General features: G+C 39.0%; 1 protein-coding gene and 1 long non-coding RNA gene across 2 annotated transcripts in view; both read right to left on the reverse strand.

The window, feature by feature from the left end:
- The window catches only part of LOC119852955 (protein eyes shut homolog), an 89403-nt gene extending 82569 nt beyond the window's left edge, over window positions 1-6834 (reverse strand). Inside the window, exon 1 of the mRNA XM_038395186.2 lies at window positions 6768-6834. Within this exon, the coding sequence (XP_038251114.2) occupies window positions 6768-6834 (67 nt within the window). The remainder of the gene's footprint in view (window positions 1-6767) is intronic.
- Window positions 6835-10238: 3404 nt separating this feature from the next.
- Window positions 10239-20314, reverse strand: LOC122459265. The gene is made up of 3 exons (XR_006279822.1): window positions 20303-20314; window positions 10788-10792; window positions 10239-10434 (listed from the first exon to the last, which is right to left on the reverse strand). It is a non-coding gene; the product is annotated as an uncharacterized LOC122459265 (long non-coding RNA).
- Window positions 20315-20686: the final 372 nt, after the last annotated feature.

Here is a 20686-nt window from a genome sequence, read left to right on the forward strand (position 1 = left end):
CAAAATGGGGAAGAGATGGCCAGCCCTCTGTAGAGATAGAGGTGGTTAGGGACTATTTAGAAAAGCTGGACGTGCACAAGTCCATGGGGCCGGACGAATTGCATCCGAGTGTGCTGAAGGAATTGGCGGCTGTGATTGCAGAGCCCTTGGCCATTATCTTTGAAAACTCGTGGCGAACGGGGGAAGTCCCGGATGACTGGAAAAAGGCTAATGTAGTGCCCATCTTTAAAAAAGGGAAGAAGGAGGATCCTGGGAACTACAGGCCGGTCAGCCTCACCTCAGTCCCTGGAAAAATCATGGAGCAGGTCCTCAAAGAATCAATCCTGAAGCACTTAGAGGAGAGGAAAGTGATCAGGAACAGTCAGCATGGATTCACCAAGGGAAGGTCATGCCTGACTAATCTAATCGCCTTTTATGATGAGATTACTGGTTCTGTGGATGAAGGGAAAGCAGTGGATGTATTGTTTCTTGACTTTAGCAAAGCTTTTGACACGGTCTCCCACAGCATTCTTGTCAGCAAGTTAAGGAAGTATGGGCTGGATGAATGCACTATAAGGTGGGTAGAAAGCTGGCTAGATTGTCGGGCTCAACGGGTAGTGATCAATGGCTCCATGTCTAGTTGGCAGCCGGTGTCAAGTGGAGTGCCCCAGGGGTCGGTCCTGGGGCCCGTTTTGTTCAATATCTTCATAAATGATCTGGAGGAGGGTGTGGATTGCACTCTCAGCAAATTTGCGGATGATACTAAACTGGGAGGAGTGGTAGATACGCTGGAGGGGAGGGATAGGATACAGAAGGACCTAGACAAATTGGAGGATTGGGCCAAAAGAAATCTAATGAGGTTCAATAAGGATAAATGCAGGGTCCTGCACTTAGGATGGAAGAATCCAATGCACCGCTACAGACTAGGGACCGAATGGCTCGGCAGCAGTTCTGCGGAAAAGGACCTAGGGGTGACAGTGGACGAGAAGCTGGATATGAGTCAGCAGTGTGCCCTTGTTGCCAAGAAGGCCAATGGCATTTTGGGTTGTATAAGTAGGGGCATAGCGAGCAGATCGAGGGACGTGATCGTTCCCCTCTATTCGACACTGGTGAGGCCTCATCTGGAGTACTGTGTCCAGTTTTGGGCCCCACACTACAGGAAGGATGTGGATAAATTGGAAAGAGTACAACGAAGGGCAACGAAAATGATTAGGGGTCTAGAGCACATGACTTATGAGGAGAGGCTGAGGGAGCTGGGATTGTTTAGTCTGCAGAAGAGAAGAATGAGGGGGGATTTGATAGCTGCTTTCAACTACCTGAAAGGGGGTTTCAAAGAGGATGGCTCTAGACTGTTCTCAATGGTAGCAGATGACAGAACGAGGAGTAATGGTCTCAAGTTGCAATGGGGGAGGTTTAGATTGGATATTAGGAAAAACTTTTTCACTAAGAGGGTGGTGAAACACTGGAATGCATTACCTAGGGAGGTGGTAGAATCTCCTTCCTTAGAGGTTTTTAAGGTCAGGCTTGACAAAGCCCTAGCTGGGATGATTTAACTGGGACTTGGTCCTGCTTTGAGCAGGGGGTTGGACTAGATGACCTTCTGGGGTCCCTTCCAACCCTGATATTCTATGATTCTATGATTCTATAGGGCCTGATCCAAAGCCCAAAGAAGCCAATGACACTCTTTCCATACTTAGTGGGGGTTTGGATCGAATTATTATATAGCACCTCTCACACAAACAACTCAACACACTTTACAAATATTAACATTTTGCCCCTCTGAGGAAGGTATAGTAAGTTACAGATTGTTGCAGACTGTTAAATTGAGGCATAATGGATTAATTGACTTGACCAAGGACACAGATTGAGTGAGTAGTGAAAGTATGAACCAAACTCAGTAGCCCTGAGTAAAAGTCATCTACTTTCACTTCTAGACAACAATTCAACTCTTGGGGGGTGTCATAATATCTACATTTCTGGACATTTTGCCTATCTTTAAACAGCAGTACTCCATGGCTCAGGGTGTGTTCCATTTGGGCCACATTTTACATATATCCCTCAGTACAGGAGTCCTTGCTTTGGTTGCTTCTGCAGCTGCTCCCCTCCAGCTGGAGTTTATGATAGAGATTCATATGCTGTATGTTACAAAACCTAGGAATAATGGATCTTTGTAATTCTCACTACAACTAAGACCCTGATAAAGCCTGTAGTCTGTCAACAGATATAAAGGAATCCTGTTTATAATATTGAATGGTTTTCTACAGTTTATCATGGTGCACAGAAATAACAAGTGGAAGTTAAGGATCTACAGTAGGCAACAGATGAAATAAAATAAAGTTAAGTTATGTGTATGCTGATATATTCCTTTCATTTTGTATTTGGCCTGCCCATCACCTACAACAAAACTGACAATTTTAAAAAAAAATATTTAACATATTATCTTTAACTTAGAATCCTCTTGTTTGTGAGATTTCATCTCATAACCCTAAAATAATGTAGTAGTTTGTGTTTAATTAGCTTTACATTTATTTTAGCATAAAACCGGTTTCAAGCAACAGGAACCAACAAAAGTGAGTTGCTGACTAGAAGTGGCCTTGTAATAAGATGGAGCAGAACTGTATTGAACAGATTTAGAAATAATTTGGACCAATCAAGACAAGTGTGCCTGATAAAGATTGTCTTTTGTGCAGGTTTAATTGTATAACAACATAATTAATATTTGCTTTCTCCCCACATCTTCATGCTGTCATAGTTATAAATTTTTATTAACATGTTGCTCCCACACTAACATCATTGACATGTCACTATGATACGAGATTCACATAACAATGGTGCTCCCATTTAATTAAATTTGTAATAGCTGCATCATTATACTGTTAATGCAGCTACATGTTGTGAGACTTGCATATGTGGAACCTGTACACTTCAGTTGATATTGTAATGATTCCATTACGATGTTCAAACTATGCCATTATAGTGAAAGATTCACATCGTAATAATGACTCCAGAGCTGTTATGGTGTCTATCAAAATACATTAGAGCACCATTACGATATCAGAAATGGAATTATAATAATTAAGAAAATAACCACTGACAACTCAGAGGTCTGTTGTTTTCAGAAATGTGATGAAAGCTTTGTTTGAGACTATATTATATTTCAGTATCAGTGTAAAAGTGAATATCTGTGATTTTTAAAAAAAAATAATTTAATGACAGAGGGTTTCAAAGTACTTCCTAAAGATGACTAGGCAGTATTATCTGCCTTTTATAGGTGGAGAAACTCAAGTACTGAAAAGTTAAAGCCCTTGACCAAGGTCACATAAGTGAGCTAGTGACAGAGTCTGAATGGACTCCAGGTCAGCTGACCGTAGTTCCATGATCTAACCACTAGCTCACACTGCAGCCATTGTGGATTTCCTATTTGGTACAGCGTGACCTACTTTCGTCATCATAATTTTGTGCTGTGCTACTTCTTGCAGCAGAAGACAGGTGTTTCTCTTTGTTTGTAACAGCGTTCTTTTGACAGATTTCAGAGTAGCAGCCCTGTTAGTCTGTATTTGCAAAAAGAAAAGGAGTACTTGTGGCACCTTAGAGACTAACAAATTTATTTGAGCATAAGCTTTCATGAGCTACAGCTCAATCCAACCTCTTGGCAGGTCTTAGACACTTCATAAAGCTGCTAATATCCTGTTGACTCCTTGTGGCAAAAGCAGTTCTAAATATAAAGGAATTGGGAGAGGCTCTCTAGGGAGAGGAAACTAAAGAGCTATGAGGACAATCTAGGGCCATCGAAGATCAGAGAAGAAATTTATACTCAAAAGTATTGGTTCTGAGTTTCAAATAAAGCCAGACGCCAGGAAGAGGGGTAATTTCAGAGATTAACTCAAGTCTGCATGTTGTGTTAAGTATGGAGTAAGGATTTACCCATTCACAGTCTCTTTCAGGCCACAATAACTTTCTCATTCTCAGGAATTCTAAGGAGGCAGGGAAAAATGGAGAAGAGTGAAACACTCGCGATATTCTTTTCCACTCGTCTCCTCAACCTTTTGATCATGACCACTCAGATCCTATCTGTACATGTATACTAGACCTTTAAATTACAAGTTTATAGCAGGTGTCTTCCATCCTAAATGGGACTGATATTAGTAATGAAGTTCATGAAAATGACATATTTATGAAATATTATATAAATAAGACTTGCTACTGATTTTTTACTAACTATGCAGTCTGCACCACCACTACTGAGTGGGCAAGTGAAGCAATATATTTCCTGGTGTATTTCACAATTCAAGGCTATAGAAAATGCATGGCGGTTACTTCTTGTCATTTTTTTTTCCAGAAGTCTGTGACACAGACTTCTCTTTAATAAAGGTAATATAGAAACAAATCTCTTAGTGCTTATTTCCTGCTTCTTCTGGTGAATGAACATTTGGTCTTGATCTAAACTTTAGCTATCTAGGTACTTACATGAAATATGTGCTTAAGGATTTTGCTGAATTGAGGGCTAAGTGACTTTTTAAGGTCACATAGGAAGAGCAATGACAGAGTTGGAAAATTAACCCAGATCTCCTGTGTCCAAGTCCAATGCCTTAACCTCAAAGCCATCCATGCTCTTTTGACTTTATCCTATCAGACTATGAGCATTATCAGATTCCCTACATGATGTTGAAGGAGCTATTGTCTGGAATGTTAGGGGGTTTTAGTACATACCAGCTGCTTCGTTCACATGTGTGTGACATGTGCCATCAAAACTGCTTAAAGGACTAAGCAGGGACTAAAATCCCCATAACAATGCATTGCTTTTACACAAGTCCTATAACCAACAACTTAATTAAAGTAGAATCAGAAATACTGAGAGTTATACAGATTTTTGGAATGATCTGGAACTGGCCCCAGATCCAAATACTCTTGAATTCTGGGGTGAAAGAAACCTGGATGAAGATCTGAATTTTGTAGTTTGTGCCCTTTTCTATTATTTCCCTGTAGTTTGCTAGTGAAAAAAGAAAGGTGAAAAGACTGAAAAGTGTGGCTTGCCTTCACAGTTCAATATTATTGTTCAATAGTGTGATTGGTTAGCCAGCAGACACTGATAGTATGTTGTTCTTCAGGAGTTTTTCTTTTGATACATGATACCCCAATGACATTGAACAGCAACAGAAGAGGTGGCAGTTTGTCTTTTTATCTCAGATTTGGTTGATAAATTGGAAGAACATGTAGAGCTGTGAGACTGGGACCCATAGGACTGTCTGTGGCCAACTTTCTCTTTCGTGATTTTCCTTTATTCATTATGTTTGACATTTGTGAGACTGAGTTCTGTTACAGACTAGCAGCCTATGTCAATGGGCTAGGGAAATTAGACTGTGCTGAAAAGTAGTGCATAGAAAAAGAAAGTACATATGTATAACACTTGAAATAACTAAAAGATGTAACCACAACATGCTCAGATAAATTGTATTTTTGGGATGCAGTCAAATATAAAGTATGTGGAATGCAACCAAAGTGAATTTTCTAAAACCAGTAAAATTATTTTATGTAATGGTTTCACTTGAATGTATGGTATTTCTACAGGTATCTTTTTTAGTTTGTGAGGATAGCTGGTATTTTAAACACTGGAGTCAGCTGTAAAGGATATACATAAAAAATGAAAATGGAGTGAATTATCCAAACCTTGCTCTCTTCAGCCTTCCCCACCTGATGAAGATGTTCTGCAATCATTTCTATGCTAATTGAGGTGAGCGTTGTACATATAATACTGTATTTAGGCTCAAATTCCACCATAACCAACCCAGTCTTCTCCAACCCATGGCTAACTATAGTCATCAATGTAGAGTGCATACTGCATGTACATTACCTTATTAATTATTCTACACAACACAGAAACACATAGGTTTCATTACAAAATATCAGTGGGGCCACTGTATGATGAAATCACAAGTTGACTGTTGAGTTCTCTCTCTGGAGTAAATAAGTTCAGCCTTTAGATATCAGGGGGAGAAGGTGATAAGATAAAAGACAATTTGGGAGGTTTTAACCCTATATATTATTTGACAGATACATATAAAATGAGAAAAGGAGTACTTGTGGCACCTTAGAGACTAACAAATTTATTTTTAAGCTTATGCTCTAATAAATTTGTTAGTCTCTAAGGTGCCACAAGTACTCCTTTTCTTTTTGCGAATACAGACTAACACGGCTGCTACTCTGAAACCTATAAAATGAGAGAGTCAACTTTGATGACTTTGTTCCTGCTCTATTTTTTAAAGTACTTTAGCTGATTTCATTTAAAAAATATATATCCAGACTTGCAAATTTTATTGTAAATTTCAGATACCACTTTAACTAAAGTCTAAAAAGTGGTGTTTACATTTAAAAGTAGAAGTTGAAAGTTACAGGCAGCTCTATTTTATTTTATTCCAGGTGAAATTTCCATGCATCTGTGCTACAATATATGTATAATTTATGAAGTCAGCACCGTACAAGTCTGAATCAGAACTCATGATTATAGGACTTTTTTATTCACTCAAGACAAATGTTCTCTGAGAAAATTATGAAAATAGAGCAGCACAACATTATGCCTACATTTCTCTTATAATCAGGAGAGTTCAAATCCCATACTGTTTTCTCTTTAAAACATTTTAATTAAAATACTGTATGTAAACTATTTCTCCTATGAGGAGCATTAGACACCAACAGCACTACCTGTGACTAAAACAATGCTTAATTTTATTGGAATATGCACAAATAGGACACAGAAAGGAAATCACTGAATCTCAAAGGTAAAGGATTACCCAATTGATTTTCTTGCATGGTTCTTTTTTTGCTATTTTCTGGTACCTTGAGTTCTTGTGTCTCCATATGAGTGAGCATTTAATTTGAAGGATAATGTAATCCATTTGAATATTTTATACAAATGTTCCAATACTCCAAACTAACAATTACAATTACAAATAACTATGGTCCTATGGAAAAGGAGGACTTGTGGCACCTTAGAGACTAACAAATTTATTTGAGCATAAGCTTTCGTGAGCTACAGCTCACTTCATCAGATGCATTCGGTGGAAAATACAGTGGGGAGATATATAACACAGAGAACATGAAACAATGGGTTTATCATACACACTGTAAGGAGAGTGATCACTTAAGATGAGTTATTACCAGCAGGAAGAGTGGGCGGGGGGGAAGAGGAAGAAAACCTTTTGTGGTGATAATCAAGGTGGGCCATTTCCCGCAGTTGACAAGAATGTCTGAGGAACCGTGGGGGGGGGGAGGAAATAACATGGGGAAATAGTTTTACTTTGTGTAATGACTCTATGGGACATGTAAATTTAGAACAAAGTATGGATACAGTGTTTTAATCTCTAGTACCCTAGAATATTTACAAATTATTTAATATTTTCTAAAGGAATGGGGAAAAGAATGGACACAACCTATGTGTTGTTTAACCTGAATTAACATATTTAAATATTAACAACATTATTATAAATTAATGTTATCAGTTGCAAAGGAATTTGCGTTCTCTAAATAAGAATTTGTCCAATACAAGTTACAAAATATATTATACTGCTAAACCTAATTTGTCTCTTGTGTTATGAATATAATTCATTCATTTAAATTACAAAACAGAATCATTTTTATTTTAGGCAAGCTACTTTGTAAAGTGGTACCAAGCCTAGAACTATGCAACTTGCTGTAATGTATTGTTACCATAATGTTCTTTAGTGCTGCGTCTGGTAGTGCAAATCTGTCAAGCCTGGGATCCAAATTGTAAATCAACAGCACATGTAAATGATCAGATGCAGCTCTTCAGTACAATGCTTTACAAAGTTTCTTTTCCACATTTTGAAGACATGTGAGACATTACTTAGAGGTGACTTAAAACACACACACACACACACACACACACACACACACACATACCTACCTTGCTGTCTTTTATGAGGAACTATCCTTCTGAACTTAAACCCACCTTTTCAATTTCCAAATAAAAATATTTATCTGATCAATAGCAAAGAGCAAATGGCACATGCTGTTGCCTGTCAACAAGGGATGGCAGTCCAAACCCTGTTCAGAATATCCAGATCTGGTCTTCTCAGGAAATTATCATTGAAGAGGTGACTAACTACCTCTTTCCTAACTAGACCCTTTCCTCTTGGATTTGATCAGATTTCCGATACAAAGATTAGAACAAATGATATAACGCAATTTAAGAAATCAATGGGTTTTATTTATCAGGGCATGTTTTACACAACTTTTGATATCTCGTTAGGAAAGAGTGTATACTGAATGTACATTACTTTATTAATTATTCTACAGTTAGCATTTTTAAAATATGATTTTGCTTGCCAGCTGGGGCTTCAAAACCTAAACTGGTCTTTGAGGGGAAAAATAAACTCAGAAAAATGATCAGTTTGCTACTAGCACAATGCAACATCAAACTTCAAAATTTGGTGGGAAAGAAGGGGAGTAAAATATGGAGAACTACAGGATATCATACTGATTCTTTTATTATATACCTAAGATGTTTTACAGAGCAGACAGTGAGGATGTAGCTTTAAAACATGATGAAGTTGATTATGAAATACTAATGTGCTTAGCAGAAACAAAAACAAAATCCCAAATATATAAGGCAACATTTCTAATTCCCCTAGAGCTGTGGTCCCCAAATGTGGGGTGTGGCCCCCTAGAGGGCGTGGAGGAATGTTTGAGGGGAATGCAGCCGGGCCTATGACAGCCCCCATTTGGGGAGAGGAGGGAGTACCACCCAGCCCTGCTCTGGAGGAGGGGGGCACAGACAGATTCCATTACTGGAAAGTGGGAATGTGACAGGAAAAGTTTGAGCACCACTGCCCAAGAGAGAGTTTCTGCTAAATTACCTCAGTTATGTAGTTTTATAAAATATATTCAGCAGTCTAAGTACTGCATTAGAGCTACCAGGTCTGGTAATATGTTCTGAATTGCTTGTATACACACAATTTGTATACACACAGACTGAAATATTTCTTCCTATTCACAGGATGGCTCAATCCTACTTCATCTGGTAGTAGTTTTACCATTAATTTTAATGGTCCTGTTCCCATAACGTGCCAAACCACACACATATACACACGATGAACCCTGTTTCTACCTCTGCTGATGCAAAATAGTGGATGCAGCCTACTGCACATCTCTAAACTTTATGTGGGCCATATTGATTTATACAGCAGAGGAATCCACTGGCTACACATCTGTTTGTGGAGAACATAGCCACTTTCCCTTCTGTAAAAAGAAAAGGAGTACTCTGGCAAGACAATGGGCATGCTAAGGAGGGTTCCTGAGCAGAAACAGGAGTTGGAAGAGAGGAAAATCCCCAAAATGGGAACAAGAATCCAGGTGTTAGGAGTGACTTTTACAAAAAAAGGTGCTGAGAGCTTGAAAACACACAAAGAGACATGCTTTCTGAGCGAGTGGAAACATTTTTATAGTCACACCAGCTGAAGCTGTAGTAACCTGTAGGAGTCAGAGAGCGGACCCCATGATCTGGAGACCTTGAATGGACACTGACAAATACCAGAGCAAGAGTGGTGAGGAAACTGAAGTAGGGAATGATATACAGATGTTTCTTATTTTCCACCCATCTGTTTACATCTTGTGTTATCTAAAGTAAAGAGTTGTTAGTTTCAAAATCCCCCTGCAAAGTCTGTGTCTTATTTGTTGCAACTATCATGTGTCCCTGAAAGATTAAAGTAACAACTAGAGAACTAAGAAGGGTGGAACACTGAGAAGGGTGTGCTTAAGCTACTGGATTCTTTTGGAAGGTTCAGTTGTAGACTTGGGACCTGGACAGCTAGGCTGCAGGGTCCCATTTCTGAAAAGGGTGCAGACAGAGACGATATGCCCAGGGAATATGCCTAGAAGCCTAAGAAAAAGAAAGTGCTTAGAGCCTACACAGACCAAAGTTGAGCTAAAACTACATGGATGCAGTATTGGGATCCAACCACAGCAGCCTGGTGAGTGTCCATCATGGGGGGAAGCTGTGACACTTGCCTATACCCCAGCAGTAATTTTATTGTCCTTCTCTTTGTTTGTTTTTCAGGTTGGGCAGAGCCCTCCCTGCCCTCTCTCTCCTGCAAATCCTTCTTCTGTGCGGCAACTGTCATGCCCAAAGCAAAGAACAGACTCTCATTCTTGGATGTGTAAAGAGGGGGATATTTGTTAGGATTAGAGAGGTTAGATTACCTCTGTATTTGGCACTGGTGCAACTATTACTGCAATACTGTGTCCAGTTCTTATGCTCACAATTCAAGAAGGAGGGTTATAAATTGGAGAGGGTTCAGAAAAGAGCCATGAGAATTATTAAAGGATTGGAAACCATGCCTTACAGTGATAGACTCAATGAGCTCTATCTTTTAGCTTAACCAAGAGATGCTTAAGGGGTGACTTGTTCACAGTCTATATGTACCTACTTGGCAAACAAAACTGACAACGGGCTCTTTGGTCTCTGAGACAAAGGCATAACAAGATCCAATGGACGGAAATTGAAGCTAGAAAAATTCAGGCAGGATATAAGGATATACATTTTTAACAGTGAACGTTATTACACATTGGAACAATTTGTCGGGGTTGTGGTGGAATCTCCATAACTGGCAATTTTAAAATCAAGAATGGATGTTTTATTTTCTATGAAATATGCTCTAGTTTAAGCAGGAATCAATTCAGGAAAGTCCTATGACCTGTGTCATAAGAGAAGGAAATCTACATAATCATAGCGGTGCCTTCGGGCCTTATAATCAATAAGTCTTATACCAGGTTTTTGTTTCTGTGTCAGGTACTCAAACTGTAAAGTTCCATATCCACCATGCTTTCCATCCAAAAAATATACCCTTTGGGTTCCTGTGTAGAAAAATCATTATTCCACGGAGGTGGGCCAGTAGTTGAAAGTCCAGAATCATCTCAGCGATGGGCCCTCAGCAAGATGTGTCAAATGTCTTTCCTTGGCAGGGAAGCTCTCTGTAATGCAGTATAACAGACTGCCCTTCAGCAAATCTGAACTAATATGTCCACCTTACCTATATTTCAGGCCAAGTACAAATGAGACTCCACAATTTGATAGTCATATCCCACTGTATCAAATTCCAGCTGAAAGCAATTTAATACTAGAAGAGCAGAAAATATTTCCAGCTGTGTATCTTTAATACTGGATTTTTATGGTGCTTGTTAAAGCATACTTAAGGAATTATTATATTAATTTAAGCTGTGCTTTTTTACAAAAATATTCCTGTAGAATACAAGGCACATTTTTTTCCCTAAACCCATGGTCCCCAAACTGACATAGGGATACACATGAAATAATTTTATGTGTGAAATTAATAACAGTTTCACATCCCATAGTTTGAGTATTTAATAAGATCACACACACACACACACACCATATATAGTTTATTATAAACATAAAAATATACTTCATTCATATATGAATGTTAAGAAAAACATAATCAATTCATTTTATAGATACAGCTATATATGTGTGTGTGTCTGCACACATCTATTTTATTCGAAGGGACATTTTTAATAACTTTAATAGAAGTTATATGCTTAAAAATAATTCAAGATGTTCCAACCACAAGACTTTTCTCAGCTATAAACATTAAGAAAAGATATAGAACTTTAATATCCATTATTCTTTATGAATCATTCCTGAAAGAAAAGCCTCAAGGTCAAAAACTTGTATCAAGCTATTTTCTACTGTCAGTGTGACATTCAATGTTAATTTTTCATTAAATGAGCAACTCACATACTTGCACAATTAATGAACCTCTTTTTGTTCAGCAGTCTATGGTAAGCCTTACCAGATGAATAAAATATATATTAATACTTCTGAGCACTATATACCCCCTTTGAACCTCAGAGATTCAATGCACATATTCACAATAAAGTAGATAATATTACTGTTACTATGACATTGAAACCAAGGTATTTGCCATTTATATAAGTGGAAGCATTGACTTCAAAGTCCTGGGTAAATTCCAACTAAAGTAGTTACATTCTGTATAGTTAAATTTCTACTGCAGTTTTAAGCATGTAGTGTACCTCAATCCCGATACTAAACTGTGCAGAGATGTTTTGCACTGTTAAATTGATGCTATATTCCATCCTACAGAATCTTATATTTCAGGACCTAGATTATGACTTTTAAGCCACATCCCAGAACATGAAAACATAAGAATGGCTATACAGGGTTATAACAAAGGTTCATCCAGCCCAGTATCCTGTCTTCCGACAGTAGCTAATGCCAGGTGTCTCAGAGGGAATGAACAGAACAGGTAATCATCAAGTGATCTATCTCCTGTCACCTGTTCCCAGCTTCTGGCAAAAAAAAAAAAATCAGAGCTGCTGATTGTGCATGAGGATTGGGGCTCAGTCTGCTCAATCCATTAGATTACTCTCCTGAGGTACCAGCCCTTTTCACACACTGGCATAGAGGGAGACCAAGGCTATGTTCGGGACTCTTCCCAATTCTCTCTACCTTCTTTCAAGCTTTATTTTTGCGAATACAGACTAACACGGCTGCTACTATGAAACGATTCTTTCAAGCTATAGTTCTTGGCATGGGAAGAAGCAAAAGTAAGCAGCTCCTGTATGCCACAGACTTCGATGGGGGCAGTTCTCTTGCATGTTGGTAGGCAGGGACCACAAACAGACTAGCCCCAACTTTTGTACAATTAACAATTTTCAGTCATGCTGCTTTGTTTATTTATGTTTGTCTGCCTTGTCTATTTAGGCTGTCAGTTCTTCACAGCAAGGACCATGTCTACATCTATGTATGTGCAACACCAAACATAATGTGCCTGTAAACCTGAGTGGAGACTCTAAGCATTAATGTGGTAAAAATAACACATATTTATTTAATGCATCCGATGAAGTGAGCTGTAGCTCACGAAAGCTTATGCTCTAATAAATTTGTTAGTCTCTAAGGTGCCACAAGTACTCCTTTTCTTTTTACATATTTATTGTGTGGCAAGATGGATGATTTTAGTCTGGTGGGTCCTGCGCTTTTCTTGGCAGGCAGCAAAGATACCACCCTTTGCTCCTCACTCTGAGTCCCAGCCCCTCAACCACTGTGGGTTTCTTAGCCTCATCCCCCTTAGGTGGGGTTACCCTCAGTCCTTAGATGGTGGGGGGAAGGGAGTCTCCCTGTCCTGCTGGGCAGGGTCTCCCTTATTTCAATTCTCAGGTCTTCCAAATCTCTCAACACACCTCCAAGCTCCAGTCCTTCCTCCTCCACCCCTGACGCAGGGGGTTTTATTAGGTTCCTAACAGGGCTTTAATTGACTGCAGGTGCTCCAATTAACCTGCAGCCACCTTCCCTCATCTACAGAGAACCACAGCTTTCTTAGCCTTGAGCTTATATATTTCCCCTCTAGCACTCTCCCACTGCTCCCTGGCCCTCCTGTATCACAATCGGAATAAAGTAATGGTAGTCAAAATGACTACTTTAGGATAAATCTCAACCTACTTCACAGAAATGTTATGAGGCATAATTTGGTAAAACTTTAAAAGTGCTTTACAATCTTTGACTGGAAGGGTCTATAAATTACTATTTTGCAAAATATGTATTTAAATTTACCATACAGTTGCAATTTGCTTTGTGATTCAACAGGATGCCTAATATCCACTACTGACAATTAGAAATTATTTGTAAACCATCTCAAATCTTACCTTTTTCACAAATACACAATGGATTCTGATCAACTTGTGCTAAGCAGGTTGAGTTGTTTATACATGGATTGTAGGGTCGGTCACAGGGATTGTAGCGCTGCTGACAAAAGTCACCAGTATAAAATGGTGGACAAATACATATAAACTGTCCCTGGATAGCAGACTCCTGACAGGTGGCTCCATTTAAGCAAGGGTAAGATTCACATTCATTTATATCTTCAGTGCATTGTGGCCCTGTCCAGCCTGCTGTACATGTACATCTGGAAAAGAGAGGTTTGGGTTGGGGTAGAAACAGTGGTTACGCTTATTCAGAACAATTAGTAACCCCAGTAGTAATGGCAAAACAAACTGAAGATAATAAAAAAAAATGTTTTATGGTTACAAAGAAGCGTATCTAAAGAACAACTAACATATAACCCAATCCCCAATTCTCTCTGTCTCTACAATGAGAGAGAGAGAGAGAGAGAGAGGGAGAGAGAATGTGGTTGAGGTAATATATTTTATTAGATCAATTTCTCTTGTGAAAAAGACAAACTTTCAAACTACACAGAGCTCTCCTTTAGGAAGAAGAGCTATGCATAGCTTGGAAGCTTGTCCCTTTACCAACAGAAGCTGGTCCAGTAAAAGATATCACCTTCTTGTCTCTCTAATATCCTAGGACCAACATTAAAACAACACTGCAAACATCTCTCATTGTAGTCATTCTGTTTATGCTGCGGAAAAAAGTAAGTCAACCATTGGTCATGGAGATTTCTTATATATACTATTCCCCTTCAATCAAAATTAGTAAATAGCTGTTTGCTAAAACTTCTGGAAGTGAAAAAAAGGAACATTTATTTACATTTAGCATTTGTTCCCACATCTTGTCCACTAAGTATAACCTATAACAGATTCATATCCCCAGGATTCTTGGGACTTTAGATTTTTAGGACTTCCATGAAAGTTTCCAATTTAATATTTTAATCATTATCCTTACAGTGTACCATCTGTGAGAGGTTAGCTATCTGCCAATCCACTAAAAGCCATTCCACAAAGGTGGGAGTTTTCAGTTGTTCTGGTGTATGTGTTATGAATATCCTTCCAATTGTCAGCAGAGCTGCCAATAGTTCATCATGTCCAGGGACACTGAAGAGATGTGAAAGGGCACCATGAACAGAATGCTTTAGCTCAAGCAGGATTAACTTTTAGTTTCTATTCAATAAAAGCGTACATTTATTTCCGGTAATCCTGAAATTTCTTGTGGGTCCATAAGGTGTAGAATAATGTACCTATATGTGAGCTCTCTCCCTCCAGCAAATATCTAATATTAGGAACACAGAGATTTGAGATGGAATGGAGTGTAAAATAGTTGAATATTAAATGTATACTGAACTTCCACTAGGGAGAGAAGCGAATTTTAATATAATTTATTTACAATGAAGCATATTTTGACCCCAATCACCATATATGAATTATGTTTCTACTCTACTTTACCACTATGCAATTGATTTTAGTTTAACTTAGAAGATAATATTCTTAATGGAGTGATAAAAGCCCTATTATATGTGATACTGTGAAATAGTCAATAAAATGGCCCTGATTCTCAAGCGTCTTTACTTTTGTGTAGTAATTTACACCTGTGCTAAATACTAGCAAATCAGAACAGGAGTTTTACACCTACTTTTCATAGGAATAACAGAAAAAAGGTTCATTGATGTAAATGTAATTACACTGTAGAACTGATGTGATCAGAATGAGTCTGTAAGGTGCAATGCCCATTGAAGTTCATGTGAGTCTTTCTCCTGATTTCAGTGGGCACTGGATTGGACTCTCAGTGTTCTAGAGATTTTCGGAGTGAAAATGAATTCTCACTCTGACAGATTAAATTAGAAATCAATGAATAGCCTTTTCATGAGCCATTGTATGGCAGATATTCTGTGGGACCTTGATCAGTTCTTGCACACCCTCTTCTCATGGACAACTGATATACTTTTACTTTGCTACAGTATCTCATGATAATGGCTTGGCTTCTTCTGTAAGTAAATTAGTGAGCACTGGTGGATTTAGCTTCTTTTTAAATGTGATCTTTAGAGATTTAAATTTTGGGAAAGTCTGCTTTTAATAGAAAACCAAAACATTTGAAACATGCATGACCTGTACAATCAAATACTGAGAAGTGTTTCAGAGCATGAAGAATCCACCTCAAAGGTCTACATTAAGTATTACAGAATGTCCACAGCATTTTTTTCCATTTGTGCCTGTTAGGAGAAACAACACAATGAAGCAAAAACAACGAGGAGTCCTTGTAGCATCTTAGAGACTAACAAATTTATTTGGGCATAAGCTTTCATGGGCTAGAACCCACTTCATCAGATGCATGGAGTGGAAAATACAGGAGCAGGTATAAATACATGAAAAGATGGAAGTTGCCTTACCAAGTGTGAGGTAAGTCTAATGAGACAATTCAATTAACAGTAGCATTGCAAGGGAGGAAAAATAACTTTTATACCTGCCCCTATAATTTCCACTCCATGCATCTGATGAAGTGGGTTCTAGTCAAGAAAAGCTTATGCCCAAATAAATTTGTTAGTTTCTAAGGTGCTACAAGGACCCCTCATTGTTTTTGCTGATACAAACTCTGAAACCTAACACAATGAAGGAGAACTTGTTGATGACCCACAGCAAGTATATTCTTTCATTTATTTGAGAGGCTATTTAAGTCTCAGTCTCAAAACAACCCCTATGTTTTGTTTTATATAGATTGCTGAACTTCATGCACAGACATAGCCTTAACTATTTTTAAAATTACATACCCTTAATTATTAATAACAGGATAAAATAAATCAGTTCTCAGTGAAACGGTCTTCCACCACCAAAATAAATAAAATAAAATAAAAATAAATTTACTTTATATTCCAAGCTTTTAGGAAAATCATATGAATGGATTCCATTATTTCTGCATGCATTGTATCTGGAAGCACATTAACTCTTAATAGCAAAACACATCCCAATTTAAAAACAAATAAATAAAATAAAATTATAAAGGTGCAAAAATAAAGCTATTTCATATCAAAGCAGCTGATATAAATTAGATTGTCATTTTTATTTATAACATTTTAAGGACTACTTAAAACATAAAGGTGAAAAGAGCTTTGCAATCATCACGTTTTGCAATCAAAAAATAGGAAAGGCTTCCTAGGAGATAGTGTACATGGTGTACATTGTAGTGAAGGTTTTTTAAATAAGGCATAAAGAAAGAGACTGTCTATTGTATAAAGGTGTGCATGTAACTCTATGAATTCTGAATGTGATTATGAGAATCTTGCTGTTATTGTTAGCAAATGAACATGTGGTACAATAAAAATGGAAAAAAATTCAACATACAAAATATAAAGTAGGAGGATACAACAAACGTATAAGTAAAAAATACAAAAGTGTCAGACTCAGAAAGGCTTATGTAGACATCACATATGTTTTAGCCACGCAAGGCCCTCAGGGTCAGCAGTATGGAGTCTGGAAAGACTTCCTGATAGACCAGCATGAGAAGATCAGCCATTCAGGTAGGGATGTGAGGTCCTCCTCCACACCCACAGCTACACAGAGGGCTGTTCCCAGGTCCAAAAGTATGATCATTTGTTTCATGTCACCACCCCACATCTGAAATGGTTGAGACTGCACCACAGATAGCATGGCAGCTCAAAGCCAGGCAATCTTTCATTAAGCTGAATGACGCAGAAGGAGTTTCTTACAGAAGGAGCAGCTCATTCCCATTCTGCTTGCTACAACATGACAGCATCTGCTGTGGAGAAGGTCGGTAACATAGTCCAGATTGGTCTTCTGCTGGTGAGTTAGTGGTGAGGTGCCTCCTATCTATCTTTGAAAACTGGCAAATCCCCTGGATTTTGACAAGGAGATTCTTTGTTGCAACATAATGCCTGAGGTTAGCAGGCAGCATATTACAAAGAACTGATAGCCACTCAGTTTTTGTTGGTCTCATAGTCCCTATTATTATTCTCATCATCTGAGTCAATTGCATATCAATGAGCTTTGCATGGGGAGAGTTTAACCACACAGGAGCACAGTATTCTCAAACTGATTAGCAGAGAACAAGCCCAAGCTGTGCAGTGTTTGTTCATTAGCTCCCCAAGCTCAGCCACAGACTTATTTAAAACGTAATTGCTACTCCTAATCTTCTGAGCTACCTTGAAGAGATGGTCCTTGTAGGTAAGTGTGCAAACTATAGTACTTCTAGATATATTGGTTTGGGACATGTGCCAGTAATTCTCCATTCAAGAAAATGTTAAGTTCTCATGAAGCATTAGCATGACTGAGATGAAAGCATGACAATGTTGTCTGATATCCTGGGCTTAAGTCTCCACTTCTTGCGATAGCCACTGATGGCTGCCATATTTTGGTTCAGATTGTCCTCAATCTTTCTGACATCTCTGCCTCTTGAATCTAGACAGATGTCATCTACATACTTGAATGGCCTTGAGATTGTTGGAGGCAGATCATTAGTAAATATGTTGAAAAAAAGTGGGGCAAGAACAGATCCCTGAAGGAGTCCATTTGCTTGGACCCTCAGTTATGCTCAGTTAATGCTCATATGCTCAGTTAATTTCCTAGCATTGCTTGGAATTGTCTTTTTCAAAGCATCATTTCTGTAGCCATAACAAACTATAGAAGTAACATCTTTGACATCTTGACCAGGAGGCCAGTGTGCCAGACAGTATCATATGCTGTTGCAATGTCAACAAACACAGCCCCAGTCTTTTTGTTCCATTGAGAATCATTTTCTATACAGGGGGTAAGAGCAAGAACTTTGTCACAAGTACTCCTATTAGGCCTGAAACCTGACTGGTCATCAGTCAAGAGACTGTTTTACTACGGGCGTATATCTTTTCAGAATTAGTTGCTTCAAAAGTTTGTCAGCGCAGCTCGCAAGTCATATCAGATGGTAGCTAGATAGAAGGGAATGATCTTTTCCTGGGTTTGGTATAGCTATCATTCTTATTCTTAGGGATCTTATTCTCTTGGATGATATACAAAAAGAAAATTGAGAGCCACTTCATGCTCTTCTTACCAAGATATAATCACACAGAATCACAGAATATCAGGTTTGGAAGGGACCGCATGAGGTCATCTAGTCCAACCCCCTGCTCAAAGCAGGACCAATCGCCAGCTAAATCATCCCAGCCAAGGCTTTGTCAAGCCTGACCTTAAAAACCTCAAAGGAAGGAGATTTCTCCACCTCCCTACGTAACACATTCCAATGCTTCACCACCCTCCTAGTGAAAAAGTTTTTTCCTTAAACCTAAACCTCCCCGACTACAACTTGAGACTATTACTCCTTGTTCTGTCATCTGCTACCACTGAGAACTGTCTAGATCCATCCTTTTTGGAACCCCCTTTCAGGTAGTTGAAAGCAGCTATCAAATCCCCCCTCATTCTTCTCTTCCACAGACTAAACAATCCCATTTCCCTCAGTCTCTCCTCATAAGTCATATGTTCCAGTCCCTAATAATTTTTGTTGCCCTCCACTGGACGCTTTCCAATTATACCACATCCTTCTTGTAGTGTGGGGCCCAAAACTGGACACAGTACTCCAGATGAGGCCTCACCAGTGTTGAATAGAGGGGAACGATCACATCTCTCGATCTGCTGGCAATGCTCCTATTTATACAGCCCAAAATGCCGTTAGCCTTCTTGGCAACAAGGGCACACTGTTGACTCATATCCAGCTTCTCATCCACTGTAACCCCCAGGTCTTTTTCTGCAGAACTGCTGCCTAGCCATTCGGTCCCTAGTCCATAGCAGTGCATGGGATTCTTCCATCCTAAGTGTAGGACTCTGCACTTGTCTTTGTTGAACCTCATCAGACTTCTTTTGGCCCAATCCTCTAATTTGTCTAGGTCCTTCTGTATCCTATCCCTACCCTCCAGCGTATCTACCACTCCTCCCAGTTTAGTGTCATCAGCAAACTTGCTGAGGGTGCAGTCCATGCCATCCTCCAGATCATTAATGAAGATTTTGGGGTACTCCGCTTGATACCGGCTGCCAACTAGACATGGGGCCATTGATCACTACCTGTTTAGCCTGACTATCTCGCCAGCTTTCTATCCACCTTATCGTCCATTCATCCAGCCCATACTGCTTTAACTTGCTGGCAAGAATATTGTGGGAGACCATATCAAAAGCTTAGCTAAAGTCAAGGAATAACACTTTCACTGCTTTCTCATCATCCACAGAGCCAGTTATCTCATCATAGAAGGCATTAGATTAGTCAGGCATGACTTGCCCTTGGTGAATCCATGCTGACTGTTTCTGATCACTTTCCTCTCCTCTAAGTGCTTCAGAATTGATTCCTTGAGGATCGGCTCCATGATTTTTCCAGGAATTGAGGTGAGGCTAACTAGCCTGTAGTTCCCAGGATCCTCCTTTTCCCCTTTTTTAAAGATGGGCACTACCTTAGCCTTTCTCCAGTCATCCGGGACCTCCCCAATCACCATGAGTTTTCAAAGATAATGGCCAATGGCTCTGCAATCACATCCGCCAACTCCTTTAGCACTCTCGGATACAGCACATCCGGCCTCATGGACTTGTGCTTGTTCAGCTTTTCTAAATAGTCCCAAACCACTTCTTTCTCCACAGAGGGCTATTCGCCTCCTTCCCATGCTGTACTGCCCAATGCAGTAGTCTGGGAGCTGACCTTGTTTGTGAAGACAGAGGCAAAAAAAGCATTGAGTATATTAGCTTTTCTCACATCCTCTATCACTAGGTTGCCTCCCTCATTCAGTAAGGGGCCCGTACTTTCCTTGACTTTCTTCTTCACATATTGGTGAAATCTTGTCAAAGCCATATACTTTTCAGTTTTCTTGCAGCTCAGTGCTGTATCCACTTCCTCAGTAAAGAAAGGCTGGAAGATATCTTTCTCACTCAGAGATAGGTCCAGTCTGTATCAGCACATTACTTCTTTACTGACTTCTCAAAGGACTCAACCTGTTGACTTTTGCAATATTAGTTAGTTTTGTGA

The sequence above is a fragment of the Dermochelys coriacea genome, chromosome 3 (assembly GCF_009764565.3).
Source record: "Dermochelys coriacea isolate rDerCor1 chromosome 3, rDerCor1.pri.v4, whole genome shotgun sequence".
NCBI classification, from domain to species: Eukaryota; Metazoa; Chordata; order Testudines; family Dermochelyidae; genus Dermochelys; species Dermochelys coriacea.